This window comes from Trachemys scripta, chromosome 1 (assembly GCF_013100865.1).
Source record: "Trachemys scripta elegans isolate TJP31775 chromosome 1, CAS_Tse_1.0, whole genome shotgun sequence".
NCBI classification, from domain to species: domain Eukaryota; kingdom Metazoa; phylum Chordata; order Testudines; family Emydidae; genus Trachemys; species Trachemys scripta.
In genome coordinates, this window is record NC_048298.1 from 98,873,885 (window position 1) to 98,897,012 (window position 23,128).

The 23,128-nt window shown below is 45.6% G+C and overlaps 1 protein-coding gene across 4 annotated transcripts in view; it reads left to right on the plus strand.

Moving 5' to 3' along the window:
- NUP37 (nucleoporin 37) overlaps nucleotides 1–23,128 on the plus strand; it is a 44,764-nt gene that overhangs the window by 19,270 nt on the left and 2,366 nt on the right. For all 4 annotated transcript variants that reach the window (XM_034778754.1, XM_034778773.1, XM_034778763.1 and 1 more), the window contains exons 6-9: nucleotides 10,408–10,498; nucleotides 14,268–14,449; nucleotides 16,705–16,755; nucleotides 17,347–17,440. In XM_034778754.1, coding sequence (XP_034634645.1) covers nucleotides 10,408–10,498; nucleotides 14,268–14,449; nucleotides 16,705–16,755; nucleotides 17,347–17,440 — 418 coding nt within the window. The remainder of the gene's footprint in view (nucleotides 1–10,407; nucleotides 10,499–14,267; nucleotides 14,450–16,704; nucleotides 16,756–17,346; nucleotides 17,441–23,128) is intronic.

A 23,128-nucleotide genomic window follows, 5' to 3' on the forward strand; every position in this document is an offset into this window, starting at 1 on the left:
GAAGGGGAGGATCTTTTCACTGAAAAGACAGACAAACTGCTGGAAAAACTAAATGACGCAAGATCGACAGCCCACTCTTTGGGTTTGATAGACTCTATTAGGACAATCTTTCCAGTACCAAAGAGAGTCCCACGCCCAGCCTCCGTCATTCTTTTTTCAAATGAGAGATGTCAACAATGCCAGCAGCCTTCCAGAAAGAGGCATTTCAAAATGAGATCTAGATCTAAGCAATCTGCTTCCTCTTCTTCGTTGGGGAACAAGAAGTCTCAATTTTGACAAGACAACTGAGAGTCAAGAACCAATCAATCAAGATCAATCTATCCCCCCTTTTTGGAGACAGGCTAGTCCACTTTATCAATGCATGGCAGCAAATTACATCAGAACAATATATGCTAGAGATTGTAGAAAGGGGCTATGCCACACAATTTGGAAAAGTTGCTTCCCCTTCCCTCCTCCCGCCCTTCCAATTCCTCTTACCCTCCCCTCTTCAGGGATCCCATTCATGAGACTATTCCTCTTGCAGAAGTAGACAAGTTACTTCTGATAGCAGTCAATGAGGTCCCCATATGCCTGAGTGGTGGGTCAGGGCTTTTACTCACGTTACTTCCTGGTACAGAAAAAGTATGGAGGGCTGTTCATCCAATACTAGACTTAAGAGATCTGAACAAGTACATTTGGAAGCTTATGTTCCATATATTGACTTTAGCCTCCGTAATCCCTTTGCTGTTGGTCATGGATTGGTTCACGACTTTTAATTTAAAGGATGCATATTTTCATATATTGGTTTGTCACAGTCCTCACAAGTACCTTCAGTTCATGCAGGCTGGGCACCATTTCCAGTACAAGATGCTCCCATTTGGCCTCGCCACAGCATTCAGAGTTTTTACAAAGTGCCTTTCCGTGATAGTAGTGCACCTAAGGAATCGTGGTATTTTTGTTTACGCGTACTTGGACAATTGGCTACTGTATATGAGGACCTGATACACCATATTACCTTGACAGTCTATTTTTGGACCTCAAACTCCTTATCAATTACCCTAAGTCAATTTCTACTCCTACTCAAAGGATTCCCTTTGTGGGCTCGATACTGGGGTCTGTGGAACAGAGAGCCTTACTACCAGAGCAAAGATTTCTCAAGAGGAGCCAGGATTCATTAAAAATTCAATAGTGTTCCACTCGGAGTAAAATTATTTTTGGGTCTCAGGGTCTATGGCAGCTGCTACTTAATGTGACCCCATTTGCGCATCTAAGAACGAGACCTATACAGCGCTGGATGTCTCAGGTCTACAGGCTAAGTTGGGACAAGCTTCCTGGGTGGATCACCATGCCTCAGAACATCAGTCTCTCTAGAATGGTGGTCAGTCAAAGTGAATGCTCAGAGGTGTACAGTTCAGTCCCCCAGATCCATCTCTGATGGTAACTTTGGATGCATTGAACATGGATTGAGGTACTGTGACGGGCTGGACTAGTCCCGGAGACCTCCACCTCACCCCGCCCCAGAAAAGAGCAAAGGAGAAGCCCTTCAGGCAGCCTAGAGGGGGAAGCAGTCAATCAGAGGGGCTGCTGGAGTGGCCAATCAAAGGCCAGGAGGGCAATATAAAAAAAGAGCAACAGAGACAGAGCAGTCAGTTGCTGCCTGGAGCTGGAAAAGAGAGGACCGTGTTCCTGACTGGCTGAAAGAAGTGCAGGCAGGGTTGAGCCCAGGGAAGGCTACCGAAGACCAGGAGAGCTAAGAAGGAGCTCGAGCTGGCTACAAGGATCGAGCAAGGACCGAGCCCAGAACCTAGCCAGATCAAGTGAGGGTACCACAATGGGCCCTGTTGGTCTGGTTAAAGACTGACCCCAGGGAGGGCTGCTGAAAAGGATGTACCCGTGGGAGAGTACCTCGATGGGCCCCATTGGACAGATATAGAGGGCAATGTCTCCAGAGAGGAAGTCTTGGTGGAAGGTAAAAATTGTATACCCTGGAAGGTGTTTGTTCTGTTCCACCTACAGACAATGTGTGTGACTCAGCCCTTCAGCTGAGTCGCTGAAGACCCACCAAAGAAACCATTGGCCAGGGGGCAGGAAGAGGGACAGGGGGGAGGATGCTCACAAGAGGTGGGTGCCACCCCGTTCCAAGAACTAAGGGCATGTCTACACTTATCTCCGGACCAATCGATCAAGTGGGGGTCGATTTATCGCGTCTTCACTAGACGCGATAAATTGACCCCCGACCGCTCTCCTGTCAACTCCAGTACTCCACCGGAGCAAGAAGGGTAGGCAGAGTCGATGGGGGAGTGGCAGCAGTCGACCTACTGCAGTAAAGACCCCACGGTAAGTAGCTCTAAGTACGTCTACTTCAGCTACGCAATTTTCGTAGTTCAAGTTGCGTAACTTAGACTGACTTAGCTCACCACCACCTCGCCCAGTGTAGACCAGGTCTAAGAAACAGCAGGCTCACACTTGAACATAAGGGGGCACTCACGAGAGGCAGGTGTCAATTCCATTACAGAGACGCATCTGAATCATTTGACAGTTTGAGGGTCTGGTTTTAACAGGAAAGAAGCTGCACATCAGTGTGTTGGAATTGAGAGCTGTTCTTCTGGACCTCAGGTTTTTCCTCCCTCACCTATGGGGGAAGGTTGTGCAGGTGGCGACTCAAATACATTGGTGATTTATTACATCAGCAAGCAGGGGAATGCTCACTCTGCACTCCTGTGTGCAGAGGCAATAAGTCTATGGGATTGGTGTATCCTTCATGACATTTATACTGTGGCCCTGCATCTGACAATGTAGTCACAGATCATCTCAGTAGAGACAGCTCTCAGATCCACAAATGGTCCTTAAGGGATCAGGTGGTTCAGACCATATTCTCCAGCTGTGGTCGATCAAATGTGGACCTGTTTGCAACGAAGTCCAGCAAAAAGTGTTGCCTCTTCCACTGTAAAGCAGGCAGGAATGGACTGTCCCTGTCGGATGCTTTCTTTCTGCACTGGGGAAGCGGTTTGATGTATGCCGTCTCCTACCCCCCTTCCATTGCTCCAGAAGGTAATGAAAAACATACATCAGGACAGGGCAAGGATGATTCTCATTGCCTCGACTTGACCATGTCACCGGTGGTTTACCATTCTCCTTCAACCATCTGATGGAGCCTTTACGCATCTTTCTTTGTCTCCAGATCTACTGTCTTAGCAGGAGGGCAAAATCTTTCACCCAAACTCAGTCTCTTCACCTGACGGCATGGGTGATCAGATTTTGACTCTATCTGCTCTTGAGCAGACAAGTTCTTCATCTGTGCAGTCAGTCTACACTAACTAAGGGTAGGTCCACACTACCCGCCTGATTCGGTGGCTAGAGATCGATCTTCTGGGATCGATTTATCGCGTCTTATCTGGATGCGATAAATCAATCCCAGAAGCGCTCCCCCATCAACTGCAGAACCCCTGCTCGCCGAGAGGAGGAAGCGCTGTCGACGGGGGAGCTTGCCTGCGCCGCGTGGACCCGCAGTAAGTAAACTTAGTTCGCTCTAGGAAACGTCGACTTCAGCTACACTGTTCTTGTAGCTGAAGTTGCGTTTCCTAGATCGATTCCCCCACCCCAGTGTGGATCAGCCCTAAGAAAACAGCCCTCTAGAAGCTTTGACCATTTTAAAGTGGACCAGATTTCAGGTATGGATGAAAGGAAAACCTGCTTCCCCTGTATCTACTTCCATTCCTTGTATTCTGGAATGCTTAACCCCGAGACAGTAAGTACATTATCTAATTTATCATTAGAAGTTCATTAGCATTCATCTCCAGTATCATACATTAGTTGATGGTAGATCGCTGTTTGTTCATTGTTCAATCAATAGGTTGAAAGGTTTATCAAATGTGTATCCCCCTGTTAGAGATTCTGTCCCTTGGGATCTCAATTTGGTTTTGGCCAGGCTGGTGAAACCACCCTTTGAACCCTTCACTGAGTATTCTTGTTGTCATTTATGTATCAAAATGGATTTCATTATTGCCATCATGTCAGCCAGGAGAGTGAGTGAATTGAATGCCTTTATGGTTGTTCCACCTTTCATGCCTTTTCATAAAGGACAGGGTAGTTCTCAGATCTGATACCAGGTTCTTACCTAAGGTGAAGTCTGATTTTTTTTTTTTTTTTTTTTATATACTGTATTTTCTGGCGTATAAGACTACTTTTTAACCCAGGAAAATCTTCTCAAAAGTCGGGGGTCGTCTTATACGCCGGGTGTCGTCTTATAGGGCGGGTGCTGAAACTTCCGAGCCGGACTGGAGAATCTGCGGTCGCCGCATATGGTGGGGGGAGCTCAAAAACGGCCGCGGCCGCATCCCCGCCCGATGACGAGGTGAGGGGGCGCCTCACCGGGAAGGTGTAAGTGAAGGGCGGAGCAAGCTGCAGGCGTCCGGGACGCCCGGGGTATGGAAAAAAGAGAGAGAGCGGCGCTGTGCCCAGAAAAACACGCCTCTTTCACCCGTCTGGCCCGCCCTTGTATCCTATTACCGTACCTCCTTCTCTGCCTCTCAGATCTCGCTCCTGAGGACTGAAGTGAAGCGGCGCGCATGTGCGAGATCTGAGAGGCAGAGAAGGAGGTAATAGGATACAAGGGCGGGCCAGACGGGTGAAAGAGGCGTGTTTGCGCTACCGCTCTGATAGTCTTGGAGACAGGGAGGGCTGGGCAGGCAGGGAGAGCTGACCAATCCAAGCAGGCTTTGTATACAACAACCAGCCAATCGCCGGTAAGGTACATCGCTTGCCGTGATTGGCTGGTTGTTGTATACTGGGTACCACATACAGTACAGCACCAGTATCTGTACCTGTTCATACAGTATAGCACCAGTACATACAGTACAGTATACAAATGTCCAACAGTCAAAACCCCATCATGGCTCCACCAGCAAGAAGAAAGAAATATGAAGCCAGTTTCAAACTTAAAGTTGTAAACTTTGCCATGGAACATAATAACTGCGCTGCTGCAAGACAATATGGAGTAACAGAAAAGATGGTTCGGGACTGGAAAGCAAATGAAAAAGCATTAAAGAGTATGCCAAGGGGTAAGTGTGCATTAAGAAGAGGCACTCCACATTGGCCAGAACTCGAAAAACATGTAGCAGACATGGTGAATGAGCATCGCCAAAACGGTTATGTAGTGACACGAAATAAAATACATTTGTTTGCACTTCAGTGGGCCAAATCTAACCCAGATCACAGCAACAGATTTAAGGCCACTGTATCCTGGTGTACTAGATTAATGGGAAGGCATAATATGGTACTGAGGCAAAAGATGAAAATTGCCCCAAAATTACCTGCAGATCTTGATAGCAAAGTAAATAGTTTCCATCGATCCGTAATACAACAGCGCACTAAACATGGCTATGCGTTAAGTAGTATTGGAAATATGGATGAAACTCCAATGAATTTTGATATGGTTGGAAATAAAACTGTCCATCAAAAAGGTGAAAAAACAATTTTAATTAAAACAACAGGACATGAAAAGTCCAGTTTTACAGTGGTACTAGGATGCACAGCTGATGGCACCAAACTGAGACCAATGATTATTTTTAAAAGAAAAACCATGCCAAAATTCAAGTTCCCTGTTGGTTGTTTTGTACATGTGAATGAAAAAGGCTGGATGGATGAAGAAGGGGTAAAGCTATGGCTTGATAATGTATGGAGCAGGCGACCAGGTGGACTTATTCAAAAATGTAGTCTACTGGTGTGGGATATGTTCAGGGCTCATTTAACTCCCAGCACCAAGCAAATGCTTGCAAGACTAAACACAGATGCGGCAGTTATTCCTGCAGGATTGACATCGTTGGTACAGCCACTGGATGTGTGCCTAAACAAGCCATTTAAAGATCGCATTCAAGAACAGTGGAATGAATGGATGGTTAGCGGCGAAAAGTCATTCACAAAAGGAGGAAACATGCGTGCTCCACAGTTGGATGTTTTGTGCAAGTTTGTCATAAAAGCCTGGAATGATATTGATGCAGAAACAGTAATCAAGTCTTTCAAGAAGTGTGGCATATCAAATTCATTAGATGGTATGGAGGACGACTACTTGTGGCAAGATGAAGAGGAAGCCGAAGCTGAGACCACACCATCTGATACGGAATTCGATCCATACGATGACTGCCTTACAAATGTATCACAAGATGTCATTGATGTACTTTTGATATCAGATGACGAACAGGAGGATTTTGAAGGCTTTTAAAGGGAAACTGTCACGCCAGCAAAACCTGTAAAAATACCGTAGCTTGCAGTTATGATGGGCGTTGCTAACTCGCCAGGGACTTGCCCGGCACTTGCTCTCTCTCTCTTGTTTGTTATCTTCCTCCTATCATCATCAGTTCCAGTTTGGTTGACAGCTTAGAAAACAAACAGCATGGCAGCTCCCAGGGGTTTATTGTCTTATCCTTCCTTTCAGCTTTAGAGTGAATTAGGAAAAGTTTAATCCACTTGCACTGTTTTATGTTTACATGTTTGATGACAAACAGCCTTATGTTTATAAGTGACAGTTTTCCTGCTAAGTACCTGCATGTCATAAGCATTTGAATTAAAATTACCATATTGAAATCAAATCTGATGTTTTTTTAATTTTTTTTTGGTGTGCGTTGAAAGAGGGGTAGTCTTATACGGCGAGTATATCCCAAACTCTATATTTTAACTGGAAAAGTTGGGGGTCGTCTTATACGCCCAGTCGTCTTATACGCCGGAAAATACGGTATATATAATTTTTTTTTTTTTTTCACATCAACCAGACAATTAATTTGCCACGTTTTTTCCCTAGCTTCACTCTAATAAGGGGATATCTGTCCTACACATTTTGGATGCCAGAAGACCTCTCACATACAGTTTAGTGAGAACTAAAGGTTTTTATACATGGTCTAGAGGATTGTGTCTTATGCTAAATGTCCCATGGATTTTATGGTTTCTTCTCAGACTCTCTCTTGATGATTAATCTATTGCTGGACTTACACATGACTTGCTTTGATTCAACCACATTCCACAAGAGCTATGGCTACTTCCTTCACTTTCCTTAGGCAGGTGCTATTCGCTGACACTTGCAGACCTGCAACTTTGACGTTGATTCATACTTTCACTAAACACTATGCTTTGGACTTTGGTCTTTAGGTGCTTCAGTCTCCATTCAATTAGGATTCTGTTCTGGGTTCCACATTAGTTTCAGCACTGCTTATTAGTCCATCCCATAAGTGGGAATATGCAGATCCACTTAAAGAAGAAATAAAGATTATTTACCTGTAACTGGAGTTCTTCAAGATGTGTCTGCATATTCACACTTCCTATCTACCTTCTCTTTTCTATCAGAGTGCTTGTTCTGTGTCTCTGGCTTTTTGGTGGAAGAAACTAAGGTGGTGAGTGCCCTCTGCCCCCTATATAGCCTCACTCTCAGGCCCTCAGAATGTTGGTGACACTGAGGGGAGGGGCAGGGGGCACAAGAGCACTCTAGCTGACACTGGTCATTGTACCTGTGGAGACAGGTCAAAACGCATCAACTCAAAGCGGCACCAGACCCTGCCAGAACAGATGCAAAACCTGCAGACATATCTCCACTGCTACAATGATCAACATCCCCCCCCCCCCGCCATCCACAACACACCTTTCAGGATCCATGGGTCCTACACATCCCTATCACAACATGCAGTGCATTGAATGCCCTAATAATAACAGTGTGGGTGAAATGAGACCATCACTAGGCTGTCCAATAAACTCTGACAGAAAACATGATAAAAGACTAAAACACTATATCACCTGTGGGTGAACGCTTCTCCCCCCCCCCTCCCACCCCAAAAAGCAATCACTCCATATCTGACCTTTCAGTCCTCGTCTTCAAAGGAAACCTGCACAACATCTTCAAAAGATGAGCCTGAGTGCTTAAATATATAACTTTTCTAGATATTAAAAATCATGGACTGAATAGACACACTGAGTTTATGGCTTATTACAATAATCTGTAACACACTTAATCCCTTCTCCAGTCCACCCCACCCCGCTTGGTTTTTGTCTCCCCCTCTCCTCCATCCTCCAACAGACCACTACACGTTTAATAGTCCCTGGAAATGTATTAACTACTTAAACTAAACAATCTGTTCCACCTTGTATTTAGCTGTGACAGTGCATTTCCCAGACCTGAAGAGCTCTATGTAAGCTCAAAAGCTTGTCTCTCTCACCGACACAAGTTGGTCCAATAAAAGATATTACCTCACCCACCTAGTTTCTCTAGGATAAGATACAAAATCAAAGACAAAATTATTGAATGCTATAAAAAGACTTGTACAAAAGAGGGGAAAAGATCAGGAGCTGTGGAGAAAACAGTAAATGGAGAGCAAAATTTTACTTCTGCCAATTTGGTTGTGATAACTGATTGACTGACTGCAATCCAGTTTGGCCAAAGCTTTGATTTTTACATGTTTGTTACGCTCATTACTGGACCACAGAGAACTAGTAAATGAGTACATAATCAAATACATACGTAATTGTAAATAGTCATAAATAACCTTGTCCCAATCTTTTTAGTCAAAAGGAACTGTTCTGGTACATGCTGTCTATCTGAGGGTAAATCCTCTCACTAAGTGAGATGGCCCCTATTGTTATGCAGAAAAGAAATGGGCAGAAAAGATGGCCATATTGTTCTCCCATAGGACTCATGAAAGATAACGTGCCTAATCCTTCCATTTCAACATAGAATAAACCAGATACAAGCACAGCACTTTGCTGTTTACAGAGTAAAGGAGAGAGCATAAATTTGTCTCCACACCTAATAACCTCATTCACAGCTGGGAAGAAGACACGATGGCATGCTCCCTTAGCCAAAATGATTCACCATCCTCAGTTATATCGTAATTCTCTCCCACACAGTAAATACACATGAAAAGTGTTGATTTGACTTGGAATATCTACAAGGCACAATTTCTGGCAGTGGAAGAAAGTACTGTACATTTCTAAATTACCTAATCAAGCAGATATTCCATTTTGTAAAAACACTTGTTAGTTTTTTAAATAAAGACACTGATCCCTCAGGATTGGAAACCCTATGATTTCTACAGGGAAAACAAATATTTGATCTGCTGTGGTTTGGCATAGGAAGCTAACATTGTTCACTAAATGTGTTTACTTTACTTCATATCTATTTTGTCTAGACTTGTGATGCATTATTTGAGTGTGTGTTGAAATCTCTTACATTTAAAATGTTAAGCACCCTGGAAGTCAGTGAAAGTTCCCCTAGAATAAACAATAAAAGTGTGTAACTACTCAACTCTAAAGACTATATAGAGCATTTTATTTAAAACCTTATGAACTGCCATATTTCTATAGCCTTATGCATATGTAAAGAATATACATATCCACACAGTACGAACTTACTGTTTTAATGAGTATAGTTTACAATGTGATGTCACCCCTGTATAATTGAACTATTTATTTTGAAGAAAAAGAGTTTTTGCTGGGGCAGGAGCTTTAGATATCACCCTGTATTGTGAAAGCATCATCCGTGTTTCATATACAGTAGAACCTCACAGTTACGAACACCTTGGGAATGGAGGTTTTTCATACCTCTGAAATATTTGTAATCCTGAACAAAATGTTATGATTGTTCTTAAAGATTTTCATAGATTCATAGACTCTAGGTCTGGAAGGGACCTCGAGAGGTCATAGAGTCCAGTCCCCTGCCCTCATGGCCGGACCAAATACTGTCTAGACCATCCCTGATAGACATTATCTTTCAAAAGTTTACAGCTGAACATTGACTTAATACAGCTTTGAAACTTTATGTGCAGAAGAAAAATGCTGCTTTCCCTTTACTTTTTTAGTAGTTTATGTTTAACAGAGTAATGTACTATATTTGCTTTTGGGAGGGGAGGGGGTGTCTCTGCTGCTGCCTGATTGCATACTTTTGATTCCAAATGAGGTGTGTGGTTGACTGGTCAGTTGGTAACTCTGGTATTCGTAACTCTGAGGTTCTACTGTATAGCACTATAGGGTTATTGCATGGAGTGGCTCCCAAATGATGGTTCAGGGTGGGTGAGGGTCACGTGGGCTACTGATAAGATAACACTTCTTTGTTTCCATCCCCTAGTTAATTATGGAGGGAGACTGCTTGAATATAGGAAGAGAAATTAAAAATGTACTACCTTTGTGTCTCCTAAAAAATTCATTTTGACATCTGGGTCTCACCCATTGAAGTACTCAGCACTCACAACTCCCTTCAACTTGAGTCAGATTTTTAGGTGTTTAATACCTCTCAGTATCAGGCCTTCTGTTAGATACCTTTGTGTTCAAAAGATGGCGTATAGATACCAGATCTCATCTGGTTCTGTCCACCTCTCTGTCAGCAGGCTAAGGCTGGAAATTAATGTTTTTACAAACAGCAGTAAATACTTTTTTTTTTTTCTTTTTTATTAGGGTTTGGGACTTGGAAGGAAATCAAAAGGCTTATTTTGTTCTACGGTCCCCTGGAATGAGTGTGTGCTGGCATCCTGAGGAGGCTTTTAAGGTTGTACTTTGCAGCTTATTTTTCTTAAACCAGTATGTAAATGTGTGTTGCTTTTCTAAACTCTAAAATTCTGAAGCTATAGTATGACTGGAGTTCGCTGTAGAAGTACATTCTGTGTTTTTCTTCATTATCAGCAGATTCTATAATTTCACTGGTTCTTCTTCAAGTAGTGGCCCTTTGGGTGCTCCACTGTAAGTGTCTCTGTGTCCCTGCGATGCTGATCGGAGAACTTTGGTAGCAGTCTCCGTCTGGACCGGTGGAAGCTTCCTAAAAGTGGGGGGCCACTGGCACGCAAACTGTGGCCCTGCCCCCTCATGCCGCCCCTTCTCTCCAAGACCCTGACCGTGCACTGCCCCTTTTCCCTGAGGCTCCAACTCATGCTCGCTCTTCTCCACCGCCCCCCAACCCCTGCTTGCCCTTAAAACTGGTAAAAAAAACAATGGGGCCATAGCCACCGGCCCTCCCTGTTCCGGCACCTCTGGTGTCCATTCAACCTGTGCATGCTTCGCTCCCTGCCTACCACAACGCTGGCTAGAGTGCACAGGCGACCCCTCCTCAGTTCCTTCTCAACAGCTCCTGGCTAGAGATGGAGCTATAGCTGTCCATTCCTGGATTGTTAACTCACTTAAAATTGCTAATTGTAGCTTCTTTTAAAGCCTCTTTTTCTTTATTTGCTTCATTTACATTTTATTTTGGCCATTGCCTTTTAAAAAAAAAAAGAAGAGTACTTTGTCTTCTGCTAACTGCTGTTGGGAGGTCCCCACTGGACAAGAGTGTGCCCAGCTCCCGAGGCTTCAAAAATTGCCTTAGTTGTAAGGAATCTATCATCAGTGACTGACAGACGCTCGCAGTGCGTTCACTGCTTGGGAGAGAAACACATACCACAGAAGTGTGGCTTGTGTCAACAACTGAAGTCCAGATTCAGGAAAGACAGAGAACTGAGGCTAAAACTCCTACTTATGAAGTCAGCCCTTCAACCTCTGGAGGCCCAGCAGGAGCCCTTACCACAACCCTCTACTTCGAAGGGAGGTGAGCCCAGGGGGACACCTGCGAGCTACTCACATAAATCTTCTAAGAAAAGAGCATAATCTAGTGATACTTTCAGTAGCGGTTGTCCCTTTTGTGGTAGCGTAGATAAATAGCCTGGGATTTTAATTAATTTTGATTTCTCAGCACACCTTCCACATTCTCTTCCACATTTGGGAAGAAGCTCAGATCTCCTATCTGAGGTCTCTTTCTAATGGAGCACAAAATCCGCCAAGTGGCTGTTGCAGCATTCCATTCTCCATTGGAAGGTTTCTAAGTATTTGCTCATGCTGCAACTTCCAGATTCATCATTCCCAAATGTCAGAGAGAGAACGCCAACTTGGGATTTGAACTTAGTTCTTAATTCTCTTATGAAACTTCCCTTTGAGCCACTAGCTACTTGTTTGCTTTTAAAACTTTCCATGGAAACCATCTTTCTAGTGGCAGTTACCTCTGCTCAAAGAGTGTGTGAATTAGGGGCTTTGATGGCTGACCTGCCTTATACTGTCTTTGAGGTAAAGGTATACCTCAGACCACATCAATTCGTCCTACCAAAGTCGTTTCTGACTTCCATATCAATTAGATTGTTCATCAGCCAGTTTTCCACCTTAAACCCCATCAGAATAAGGAGGAGGATGCCCTTCGTGCTCTTGACATTAGGAGAGTGCATATATTGGATGTTACTAAATCTTTTAGAGTCTCTCTGAGACGAACTGTGTCTGTCAAAGAGCTAGCAGAATGCCAGTGTCCACCCAGAGATTTTCTGGTGGGTTTCCAGCAGCTGGAACCCATGCAGCATCCTCTCCTGTTAGGGAGCTGCTAATGTTCCGTGCCCATCTAAGGTAATAGCTCATTCTATCAGATCTCAGTCTACATCAGTTCCCCTATTAAAAGGTGTTCCTATAGTGGAAAGCTGCTACGTGAGTCTTCGTTCACACCGTCTTGAGACACTATGCCTTAGTGCATGCCTGTAGACCAGATGCTGCCTTCAGTTCTGCAATCAGTTGTAGGCCAGATTCTGAAGTTCCTACCTCCTTTGGAGGGTACTTCTTGAGAGTCACCTGAAGTGGAGCACCCATAGGGGCTCTACTGAAAGAAGGAAAGATTTACCTACCCTTGTGCACTAAATGGAGTTCTTTGAGATGTGTCCCCCTATGGATGCTCCACTACCTGCCCTTTGTTCCCCTTTGCTTCAGAGTCTCATCTTTATGAGGCTTTTGCAGTAGAGATGGAACTGTGTGCAGGTCGTCCACCACAGCCCTGTAATCCCTTGGCACGGGGCACAAGGGTTTCTAGAACACATGTGTGAACCAGACAAGCACTGCTGTTGAAAATCTTCAATCAAAGATGCATGCGCACCTCAATTGGAACATCCACAGAGATGTACATCTTGAAGAACTCCAGTTACTGTACAAGGTAAGTAACCTCTGCTTTCTGAGCTCTGATAACATTTCTCTTATGTTCAGCCTCAGTTCCCACATAGAATGACTTTGGTATTCCCTGATCATTATGAAGCAGATCACAGCTTTATAATTCAAATCACTGTATTATTATTATTATTATTGTTATTTATAGGGCAGTTGATTAATTGCAGGTAACTCATGCGATTAACTAAAAAAATTAATTGCGATTAAAAAAAATTGTTTCATTGCATTGTTAAATAATAGAATACCAATTTAAATTTATTAAATATTTTTGGATCTTTTTCTACATTTTCCAATGTATTGATTTTAATTACAACACAGAATACAAAGTGTACAGTGCTCACTTTATAAGATTTTTTTATTACAAATATTTGCACTGTAAAAATGATAAAAGAAATAATACACCTCTACACCGATATAACGCTGTCCTCGGGAGCCAAAAAATCTTACCGCTTTATAGGTGAAACCATGTTATATCGAACTTGCTTTGATTCACCGGAGTGTGCAGCGCCGCCCCCCCCGGAGCTCTGCTTTACCGCATTACATCCAAATTCGTGTTAATTCAGATCACGTTATATCGGGGTAGAGGTGTATTTTTCAATTCACTTCATTCAAGTGCTGTAGTGCAATCTCTTTATCGTGAAAGTGCAATTTACAAATGTAGATTTTTTTTTGTTTTGTTTTTGTTTTGTTACATAAATGCACTCAAAAACAAAACAATGTAAAACTTTAGAGCCTAGAAGTCCATTCAGTCCTACTTCTTGTTCAGCCAATCGCTAAGACAAACAAGTTTGTTACATTTACAGGAGATAATGCTGCCCACTTCTTGTTTACAAGATCCCCTGAAAGTGAGAACAAGCGTTCGCATGGCATTTTTGTAGCTGGCATTGCAAGATATTTACATGCCAGATATGCTAAACATTTGTATGCCCCTTCATGCTTCAGCTGCCATTCCACATGATTAAACTGTTGCTGTGCGTACATGGAAAAGCCTATAGTGCATCATGTGTAGCATGTGAATTGATAAATGTCAGTTATTTATATTAACTGACATATTTTCTCCAATACCCACTCATCTCAGAAAATTAAATACCAGTGGCTGGGTTGTCATTTTGTTTTAATTGTTGCCAGAATGTTAACATACATGACCACTTTCACCCCCAAAAAGCTGGGTGTCACACCTTCCATTTCTGTTAATGCTTTGTTGCAGGAGCACTTGGTTTGCTGTGCAGTAATAAAGATTTAAATTATGGCCAAAATTACAAAGAATGCAGTTTACAAACGTTTGAGTAAAATCCATGTGTTGCTTTCTTTTGCAGTTGATGGTAGCAGAGAAGAATGGAACAATACGATTCTACGATCTCATTACCCAGCAGGCCATTCTGTCTCTCCAGTCTGAACAAATGCCACTGATGTCCGCACATTGGTGTTTAAGAAACACCCTTAAAATTGGAGCAGTTGCTGGAAATGATTGGTTAATCTGGGATATTACTCGCTCCAGGTATCATTGTCAAGCTGGGGAAGACTTCCCCATACCATCTCTTCCATTTGCATGATTAGGGATGATATTTTTGATAATGTTTTATTTAGCTAAGTAGAACTTCATTATAGTTATAGCCAGTGCTTTTAAATAGTGTATAATGCATTATTTGTTTCTTCATCTAAATTTCTGTTACAATTGAAATGGTGGAATTGAATTTAGACTAGTGCCTTTTGATGAGTTGGGGGAGAAAGTAGGGGTTTAGAAAGGATTAAGAGAGTTTCCTCAGGATTCCCCTCCCCCATCCTCCTCCGCTTCTTTTTCCTCCCTTTTCCCCGATATGTTTTATCTTTCTTTCCTTTCTTTTTCCAACAGAGACTCAGCATCTGGCCTACCCATTCTTTCAGCTGAGTAGGGTGTGACCTAACTGGGCCTGTCTAATCTCAAGAATGATATAAGCTTCCCCTCCCCAGCCATCCAGTCCATTCACATGTTACACTATTTTTTAAACATATATTTTACTATAAGTGTTAGGACTGTAGCGACTTCTGATGATTGTACCAAAAGCAAAGTTCTTTTACACAATTAAAATTCCGAAAATAGAGAATAAATGGAAAACATATGTTTAAGATTTAGAAGATGACAATTCCTTTTGAACTTCTATATGAAAATTGAACTTTATGGGCCAAATCATGCCATCCTCATTCAGGATGGTGAGCGTTTACTTCGTTAAGCATATTCATTGACTTCAGTGAGACTACTTGTGCAAGTAAGGCCCTGGTCAGTTAAATGGGATTACTTACAGGTCACAAAGTTAAACGTATGAATTCGTCTTTGCAGAATCAGGGCCCAAGTTGTTAAGGTTCAGGAGTGTGCTGTGCCTTTGAACTTTCTAGTGGCACCTCTTTAAAGTGATAGGCCTACACCTACACTTTTAGAGTAAAACGCCACAATTTGCCCCACTTTTAGACTCGATCACCGGTCTTGTTCATCCATTACATTCTCTCACCAGAACCAACTGGCTTTGGCCTCTGCTATCAACTTCTCTCCAGGAGCTGTAACCAGCTGGTAAACACAGTGACAGAGAAGAGCTCCTTCAAAACCAAGTAGTATTTATTCATCCATAGAATATGACAAGCAGAGAGAAAAGGGTTAAGTCAACAAATGCCTAAGCACATATTGTCTTGCATAAATATAACATTTGCTTCACACAAGTTGGTAGGCCTTGGGTTCTCCGCCTCCTGCCCATTCTCCTGGGTACCATGTTACAGTCTTCTTTTCTTCAGATCCTCAGTCTCCCCAGAGGCTCAGCTTTTAAACAAAGAACTTGAAAGCAGTTACAAGCTCTCATTTTAGTTTGTGTGGTCTCCTTAGATTCAATTGATTTTTTTTTTTTTTTTTTTTTTTTTTTTAAGACACATTAGATTTTCTTCCCCTAATAGTATCACTACAGGGCATAATTACAGCTCTTCGCGGGATGCCAGCATTCTTTCACTCCCTTTAATCAAACTTTTGCATTCCACCTTTTATCAAACTGCCCTCTACCAACACAACCAACTACTCCATGAAACCATCTCTGTGTATGGTGGGGGAGGGAAATAATCTGGTTAAAGGGGAGCGTGCAGAAATGGTGACAGTGGGGCAGAATTAAGGTTGTAGTGCCTGGTCTGTTGCACATGGTAATTGTGGTAATGGTGATAATGGGGTGTGCTTGTGTGTGGAGTGATAGGGGATGTGTATTCTTAGGTGGCTTAACTTTTCACTTCCTTGTTTTTCTAGTTTTATAATGTACATGTAGCAACCCAAACTGCTTCACAGCATGTTTTTTTGTATATTAATCATATTGAGGCCTCTTCTAGAGTATAGGCACTAATATGTCTTGAACAGAGACCTAGGAAAATCTTTTAGTTTCTGTGACAAACTACAACCACCATCCACAAGACAAATTCTGTAAAGCCTGAAGAAAATTGTTAAAAACTAAAAACTCATTTTTGAGAGCTATTGCAGCTTTCATCTTTTTCCCCCTTCCTCTCATCCAGCTGTACTACTTTAACCTGTCAAAACTCACGTGTGGAAAACAATATGAGACATGACCTGATTGTCAAAATAATTTTTGTTTGTCAGTAGATGTTTTCCCACCCCACAACTTGAACCTGCTACTCTTTTAAATGATCTGTACTTTTTGTCCTTGTGATATGAAGTGAAGTGTATCATTTCCTATAGTTTGTGGAATGGATGCTTGCTCAAAATGTCTTTTTTTTTTTTTTTTTTCATAGTTATCCACAAGATAAGAGACCTGTCCATGTAGATCGAGCCAGATTATTCAGGTATAGTTTGGAGGAGGGGGTTTATAGTAAATTAATTTGAAGAAAAATTATATTAGTAGCCTGTTTAATTTTAAAAATCTCATTTTAGCAAGTGTTATTTATTGTTTCTAGTAATGCCTACAGTGTGTTGCATCTTGCAGTACAGCAATGTTACAAAGTGAAAGAATTTAACAGTTGCCAATCGGTGGGGCTCTACACAAGTGCAGGGGTCTGTCTGCATGTATACAACTGTGGGATTGTGGTCCCAATTCCTTCTAGTGTTCGTGTCTTCTTTCCATCAATAGACTGTTAGCTTTTAGATAGCTCCGTCCTGCAAGATTCTAATCTCATTGGGAGTTGAGAATGATTGGGACTTGGCAGGATAAGGGTCCTTAATGTATAACACATTCATTAATTCATTTTTAATTCATGTAGATAGGACTGAATGGGGTGTGTCTTACATATAAAGTATCTCAGTGCATGTATTTCACAGGTTTCAGCAGAATTTAGGGTGGCTTTACGCAATATTTAACTGCAGACAAAAAATCAGATTTGCGTATGCTCATGATGGTATAACGCATGTATTTGAAAGCACCTTGGATTTATTCATAGGTGGTCCAGAGTGAATGAAAACTTGTTTGCAACCACTGGCTATCCAGGAAAGATGACTTGTCAGCTCCTAGTTCATCATTTAGGACACCCTCAGGTAAAATTATACAATTCTATGTTTTGGGTTGGATCAATCCATTCTCTTCAAATCCATGTATAAACAGCTATACCTTTAAAAGTTCATCAAGATCATGTAGAAACTGTTACAACTTCATCTTTTTCCATGCCAAAAGTTACCAGAGAAAAATCTTAGAATACTCTCAACTCTTGGTTTTACACTTTTTTCCACTCTTTTTAGTTATAATAAGGCCAAATCAGAAGGTTCTGATACTTTATTATGTTTAAAATAAGCTAATTTACAATTCTCTGTGTTCTGGAAATATGTACAAATAAAATGTATGTAAGGTACAAGGAGGGACTTCTTTTTGGTCTTTTAATTACCATGGAATTCTCCACTCCATGTAATGATGACAGAATCATCATTAGTGGTATTAAAGGCTCAAGAACAAATTGGACAATCATAGTTTACAAATGCAATCAGATGATTAACTGTGGTGGCTTTTTGTCACATCTATATTATTGAACTGATTAAAGTTGAGGCTAGAGAAATACTATCCCAGGGTATGATATTGGGAAGAATGGTAGAAGAAGTAGTAGTCATGCCTTTGAAGCACTAAGCAAGGATCATCAGTCAAATCAAGTGGGCATATGCCACATACTACTTTTTGTACAATTGCAAGAGGAATGAGAATCTGTTGTTCTTCTTCGAGTGCTTGCTCATATCGATTCCAATTAGGTGTGCGCGCACTGCATGCACAATCGTTGGAGAAATTTTCTACCCTAGCAACACCCGGTGGGTCGGCTGTGGAGCCCCCTGGAGTGGCGCCTTCATGGCACTGGATATATACCGCAGCCGACCCAGCGCCCCCTTAGTTCCTTCTTACCGCCCCTGACGGTCGTTGGAACTGTGGAGCGCGGCATAGCTGTTCTCCACTCTCCCTAGCTTATCCTGTTAATTCTGTAGATAGTTGTAGTCATAGTTGTTGTATAGTTTTAGATAGTTATTCATCTTCGTTTTTAGTAGTTGTAAATAGTTAGCGGGGGTTAAGGGGGTTGTTCTGCCCCCTTCTTCCCCCCCCCCCCCCCGGCGCATAGCCGGGCTCATGCCCAAGGCTCCTGGCTTTAAGCCGTGCACGTCCTGCGCTAAGCCTATGCCTACGAGTGATCCACACAACTCGTGTCTGAAGTGTCTAGGAGAGTCCCATCAGACAGATAAGTGCAAGACCTGTAAGGCCTTCAGACCAAGAACCAAAAAGGGGCTGGACTTTAGGCTTAGGCAGCTCCTCATGGAGGCGGCACTTAGCCCGGATCCTCCCTCAGCGCGCCCAGCCCTGGCATTGAGTGCCTCGGTGCGCAGCGCCCCTGCGGCACTGACCGGTACTGCACCACGGGCAGAATCGGACAAGGCCTCACGGCACTGACCTCCTTCGGCAACGCGCCCGCCATAGGGCCCTCGGTGCCGTTCCCTGTCTCTGGGACATAAGAAATCCCGCAAGGCGCAGGAATCTGCTGTCCTGCCGACGCCGGCTCCCCCGGTGCCAGGAGTAGAGCCGCGTCCGCCTTTAGAGCGCCAGAAGCAAGTGCCTGCTACACCGTCGACTCCGGCACCGCGACCGTTGAGTCCAGTGCGGACTGGATCACCACCTCGGTTGGCGGTGGAGCCTTGTCTTCCGTCCACTCCAAAGACCTTCGCGACGGCAAGAGACCTTATTGCTCTCACGGAGCCGGCGCCGTCCCAACCACCGACACCGTCAGCTCCTCACGCGGTGCAATCCAGGGGCAAGCCTGCCCTGGTATGCCCGCCGTCTCATGACGTGGACTCACAGCACCGCTCCAGGTCTCGGAGCAGATCCCGACGCCACTCACAGTCCCGGCGCCGACTTTCGGCTCGGCACCGGTCGTACTCGCGGCCAAGATCATCTTCACGGCACCGGTCTATGTCTCGGCACCGTCACGATCATCGGTACTGATCGGACTCAAGACATAGTTCTCAGCACCGGTACGAGCGCCACTCCAGCTCGAGGGGCCGCTCCCAGTACCATGTCTACTCGCGGTCGTCGTCGTTTAGGTCCAGATCCGTATCTCGGCACCGGCACCGATCCCGGTACCGCTCACCGCCACCGCGCAGGGACCGATCACCTGCGGACCGGCGCCGATCGGCACCGTATTGTCCTGAGCCGATTCCGACGCGTTCAGCACCACCTTGGCCCTCGAGATCAGCGTCTCGCTCCTCTGACGGGGCCTTGATATCAGCATACCCTCCTCAGGGTCAGGCTGCTGTGGCTGACTTGGGCCACTGGCAGGAGGTGGCGGAGGACCCTACGCAGGGACCTACGCACTGGTCGTTCTGGACCCCGTGGGCGTATCACCAGGCGCCCGGGGCTCCACCATCAGCCTCTCGCTCGGCACGCTCTGAGCCCAGGGTCCCAGAGGCCACCGTCTCCCGTCCTCCCCCAGGGGGCATGGAGGCTTCCGTGCCTACACCACCTGAGGCCCTGGACCCAGGGGCAGGCGATGCTCCGCTTCAGGGACCCTTAGAGCAGGACCCTCCAGTAGACCCCTTGCCACCTGAGGCATCCTCCTCATCTTCCCCAGATGAGGCAGTGGCGGGCACAACAGCCTCAGGGCCACCCCCGATAGATCTTCGTGCCCACCAGGACCTACTATGTAGGGTGGCGCGTAATATGGATCTCCAGGCGGAGGAGATAGTAGAGGTGTAGGACCCGGTGGTGAGCATCCTCTCGGCTGATGCCCCATCCAGAGTGGCATTACCTCTGATTCGGACGATTCAGGCAAATGCCACTACAATATGGCAAACTCCTGCCTCTATTCCACCCACAGCCAGAGGGGTGGAAAGGAAGTACTTCGTCCCTTCCAAGGACTATGAGTACTTATATACTCATCCCCCACCGTGTTCACTAGTGGTGTCATCGGTGAACGCAAGAGAGGGTCACGGCCAGCAGGCTGCAGCGCCCAAATCGAAGGACGCTAAGCGCTTCGATTTGTTCGGGGGTAAGGTGTATTCAGCGGGAGGGCTGCAACTCAGGGCAGCAAACCAGCAGGCACTCTTGAGCCGCTACAACTTTAATTCATGGAACTCTATGGGGAAATTTAAAGAGTTGGTTCCCCAGGACTCAAGGGAAGAGTTCGGGGCCTTAGTGGAGGAGGGTAAGAAGGTGGCGAGGACCTCCTTACAAGCCTCCTTGGACATAGCGGACTCGGCCGCCAGGACGCTGGCCTCGGGTATCGCCATGCGGCGAGTCTCCTGGCTCCAGGTCTCGGGCTTGCCTCCGGAACTGCAGCAGACCCTGCAGGATTTACCCTTTGAGGGCCACGAGTGTTCTCGGAGAAGACGGACTCTCGACTGCAGAGCCTCAAGGACTCGAGAACGATCATGCGCTCCCTGGGGCTGCATGTCCCAGGGCCCCAGCGCAGACCCTTTAGGCCCCAGCCTCAAAGGTTCTACTTTCCCCCGCTTCGTCCGAGACAGGACTTCGCCAGAAGGCGGGGCCGAGGTGGTAGACGAAGGTCGACCGGCCCGCAACCTGGTCAGAACCAGGGGCCACCTTCAGGCCCTAGGCAAAACTTTTGAAGGTGCGGTTGAGGACGGCGCCCCAGCCACTACCCAGGATCCAGCTCCCTCCTTTCGGGATCGCCTCTCCCGTTTCCACCGTGCTTGGTCCCTTATAACCTCGGACCGTTGGGTCCTTCGCACGGTGGAGAGGGGATACGCTCTCCAGTTCTCTTCGTTTTCCCCCCCCCCACCTCCCCTCCCCGTCCCTCTTCAGGGACCCTTCTCACGAGCATCTCCTTACACAGGAGGTTTTTGGGCTCCTCTCTATGGGGGCCATAGAGGAGGTTCCGCCAGAGTTAAGAGGCAGGGGGTTTTATTCCCACTACTTCCTGATCCCCAAGTCAAAAGGGGGTCTGCGACCCATTTTAGACTTACGCGGACTCAACAAATTCATAGTAAAGTTGAAGTTCCGCATGGTCTCATTGGGGACCATTATCCCATCCCTGAATCCTGGAGACTGGTTCGCCGCCCTCGACATGAAGGACGCATATTTTCATATAGCGATCTATCCCCCTCACAGGCGCTTCCTTCGATTTGTGGTAAACAAGGTGCATTACCAATTTGCAGTCCTTCCCTTCGGCTTGTCCACGGCTCTGAGAGTGTTCACAAAATATATGGCTGTCGTGGCAGCATACCTTCATCGACAAGGGATACAGGTGTTCCCGTACTTAGACGACTGGCTGGTATGCGGCCGCACCAGAGAGCAAGTTCAAGCTCACGTCCACATAATAGTACAAACATTCCACGAGTTGGGCATTCTGCTCAACAAAGAGAAGTCCCCTCTGGAGCCAACCCAGAGGATAGAATTTATTGGGGTAGTCCTAGACTCCAGACGTGCCCGAGCTATTCTTCCAGACAATCGGTTTCACGCCATCACAGGCATCATCGGAGGGCTCCAGGTCTTCCCAATTACAACAATAAGGACGTGCCTCGGTCTGTTGGGACACATGGCCTCTTGCACTTACGTAACCAGGCATGCCAGACTTCAGCTTCGCCCACTGCAGGCCTGGATATCATCAACATACCGCCCTCGTCAACACAGCTTAAACATGGTGGTCACGATCCCGACCTCGGTCCTAGCCTCTCTCACCTGGTGGCTGGACCGCAAGGCGGTTTGCGCAGGAGTGCCGTTCCACGCCCCTCAACCCTCCCTGCACCTGGTTACGGACGCCTCATCTCTAGGTTGGGGCGCTCACCTTGGGGAGCACCATACCCAGGGAATGTGGACCCGCACCCCAACTAGCCCTGCACATCAATGTTCGAGAACTGTTGGCGGTGCGCCTGGCGTGTCAGGCTTTTCTCAGTCTCCTACAGGGCCATTGCGTTTTAGTCCTCACCGACAACACCACGGCCATGTTTTACATCAACAAGCAAGGAGGAGCCCGCTCGTCACTTCTATGCCAAGAGGCCATTCGCCTGTGGGACTTCTGCGTCGCCCACTCGATACATCTCACGGCATCGTTCCTTCCTGAAGTCCAGAACACGCTAGCGGACCGTCTCAGCAGGTCCTTCCAGACACACGAGTGGTCAATTCGCCCAGACGTCATCTATTCCGTCTTCCAGAGGTGGGGATTTCCCCAGGTCGACCTGTTTGCATCTCGAGCCAACAGGAAGTGCCACGCGTTCTGCTCCCTACAAGGGCGAGCTCTGGGCTCTCTGTCGGACGCGTTCCTTCTATCCTGGAAAGACCACCTGTTCTACGCTTTCCCTCCACTTCCACTGGTCCACAGGGTACTGCTCAAGCTATGCAGAGACCAGACACGGGTAATTCTAGTCGCTCCAGCTTGGCCAAGGCAGCACTGGTACACCACACTGTTGGAGCTATCAGTTCAAACACCAATCTCACTTCCCTTGTGTCCAGATCTCATCTCTCAGGACCATGGCCGACTATGTCACCCCGACCTGCAATCGCTCCACCTCACAGCATGGATGCTCCATGGCTGAATCGGACAGAGTGGCAATGCTCGCATTCCGTCCAACAGATTCTGCTGGGAAGTAGAAAACCCTCTACACGGACCACTTACTTAGCCAAGTGGAAACGGTTCTCCTGGTGGTGCGAGCAGTGAGCCACGCCCCCCTTGCAGGCGCCTGTTCCTCTTATACTTGAATATCTCCTATCCCTAAAACAGCAGGGCTTGGCGATATCTTCAA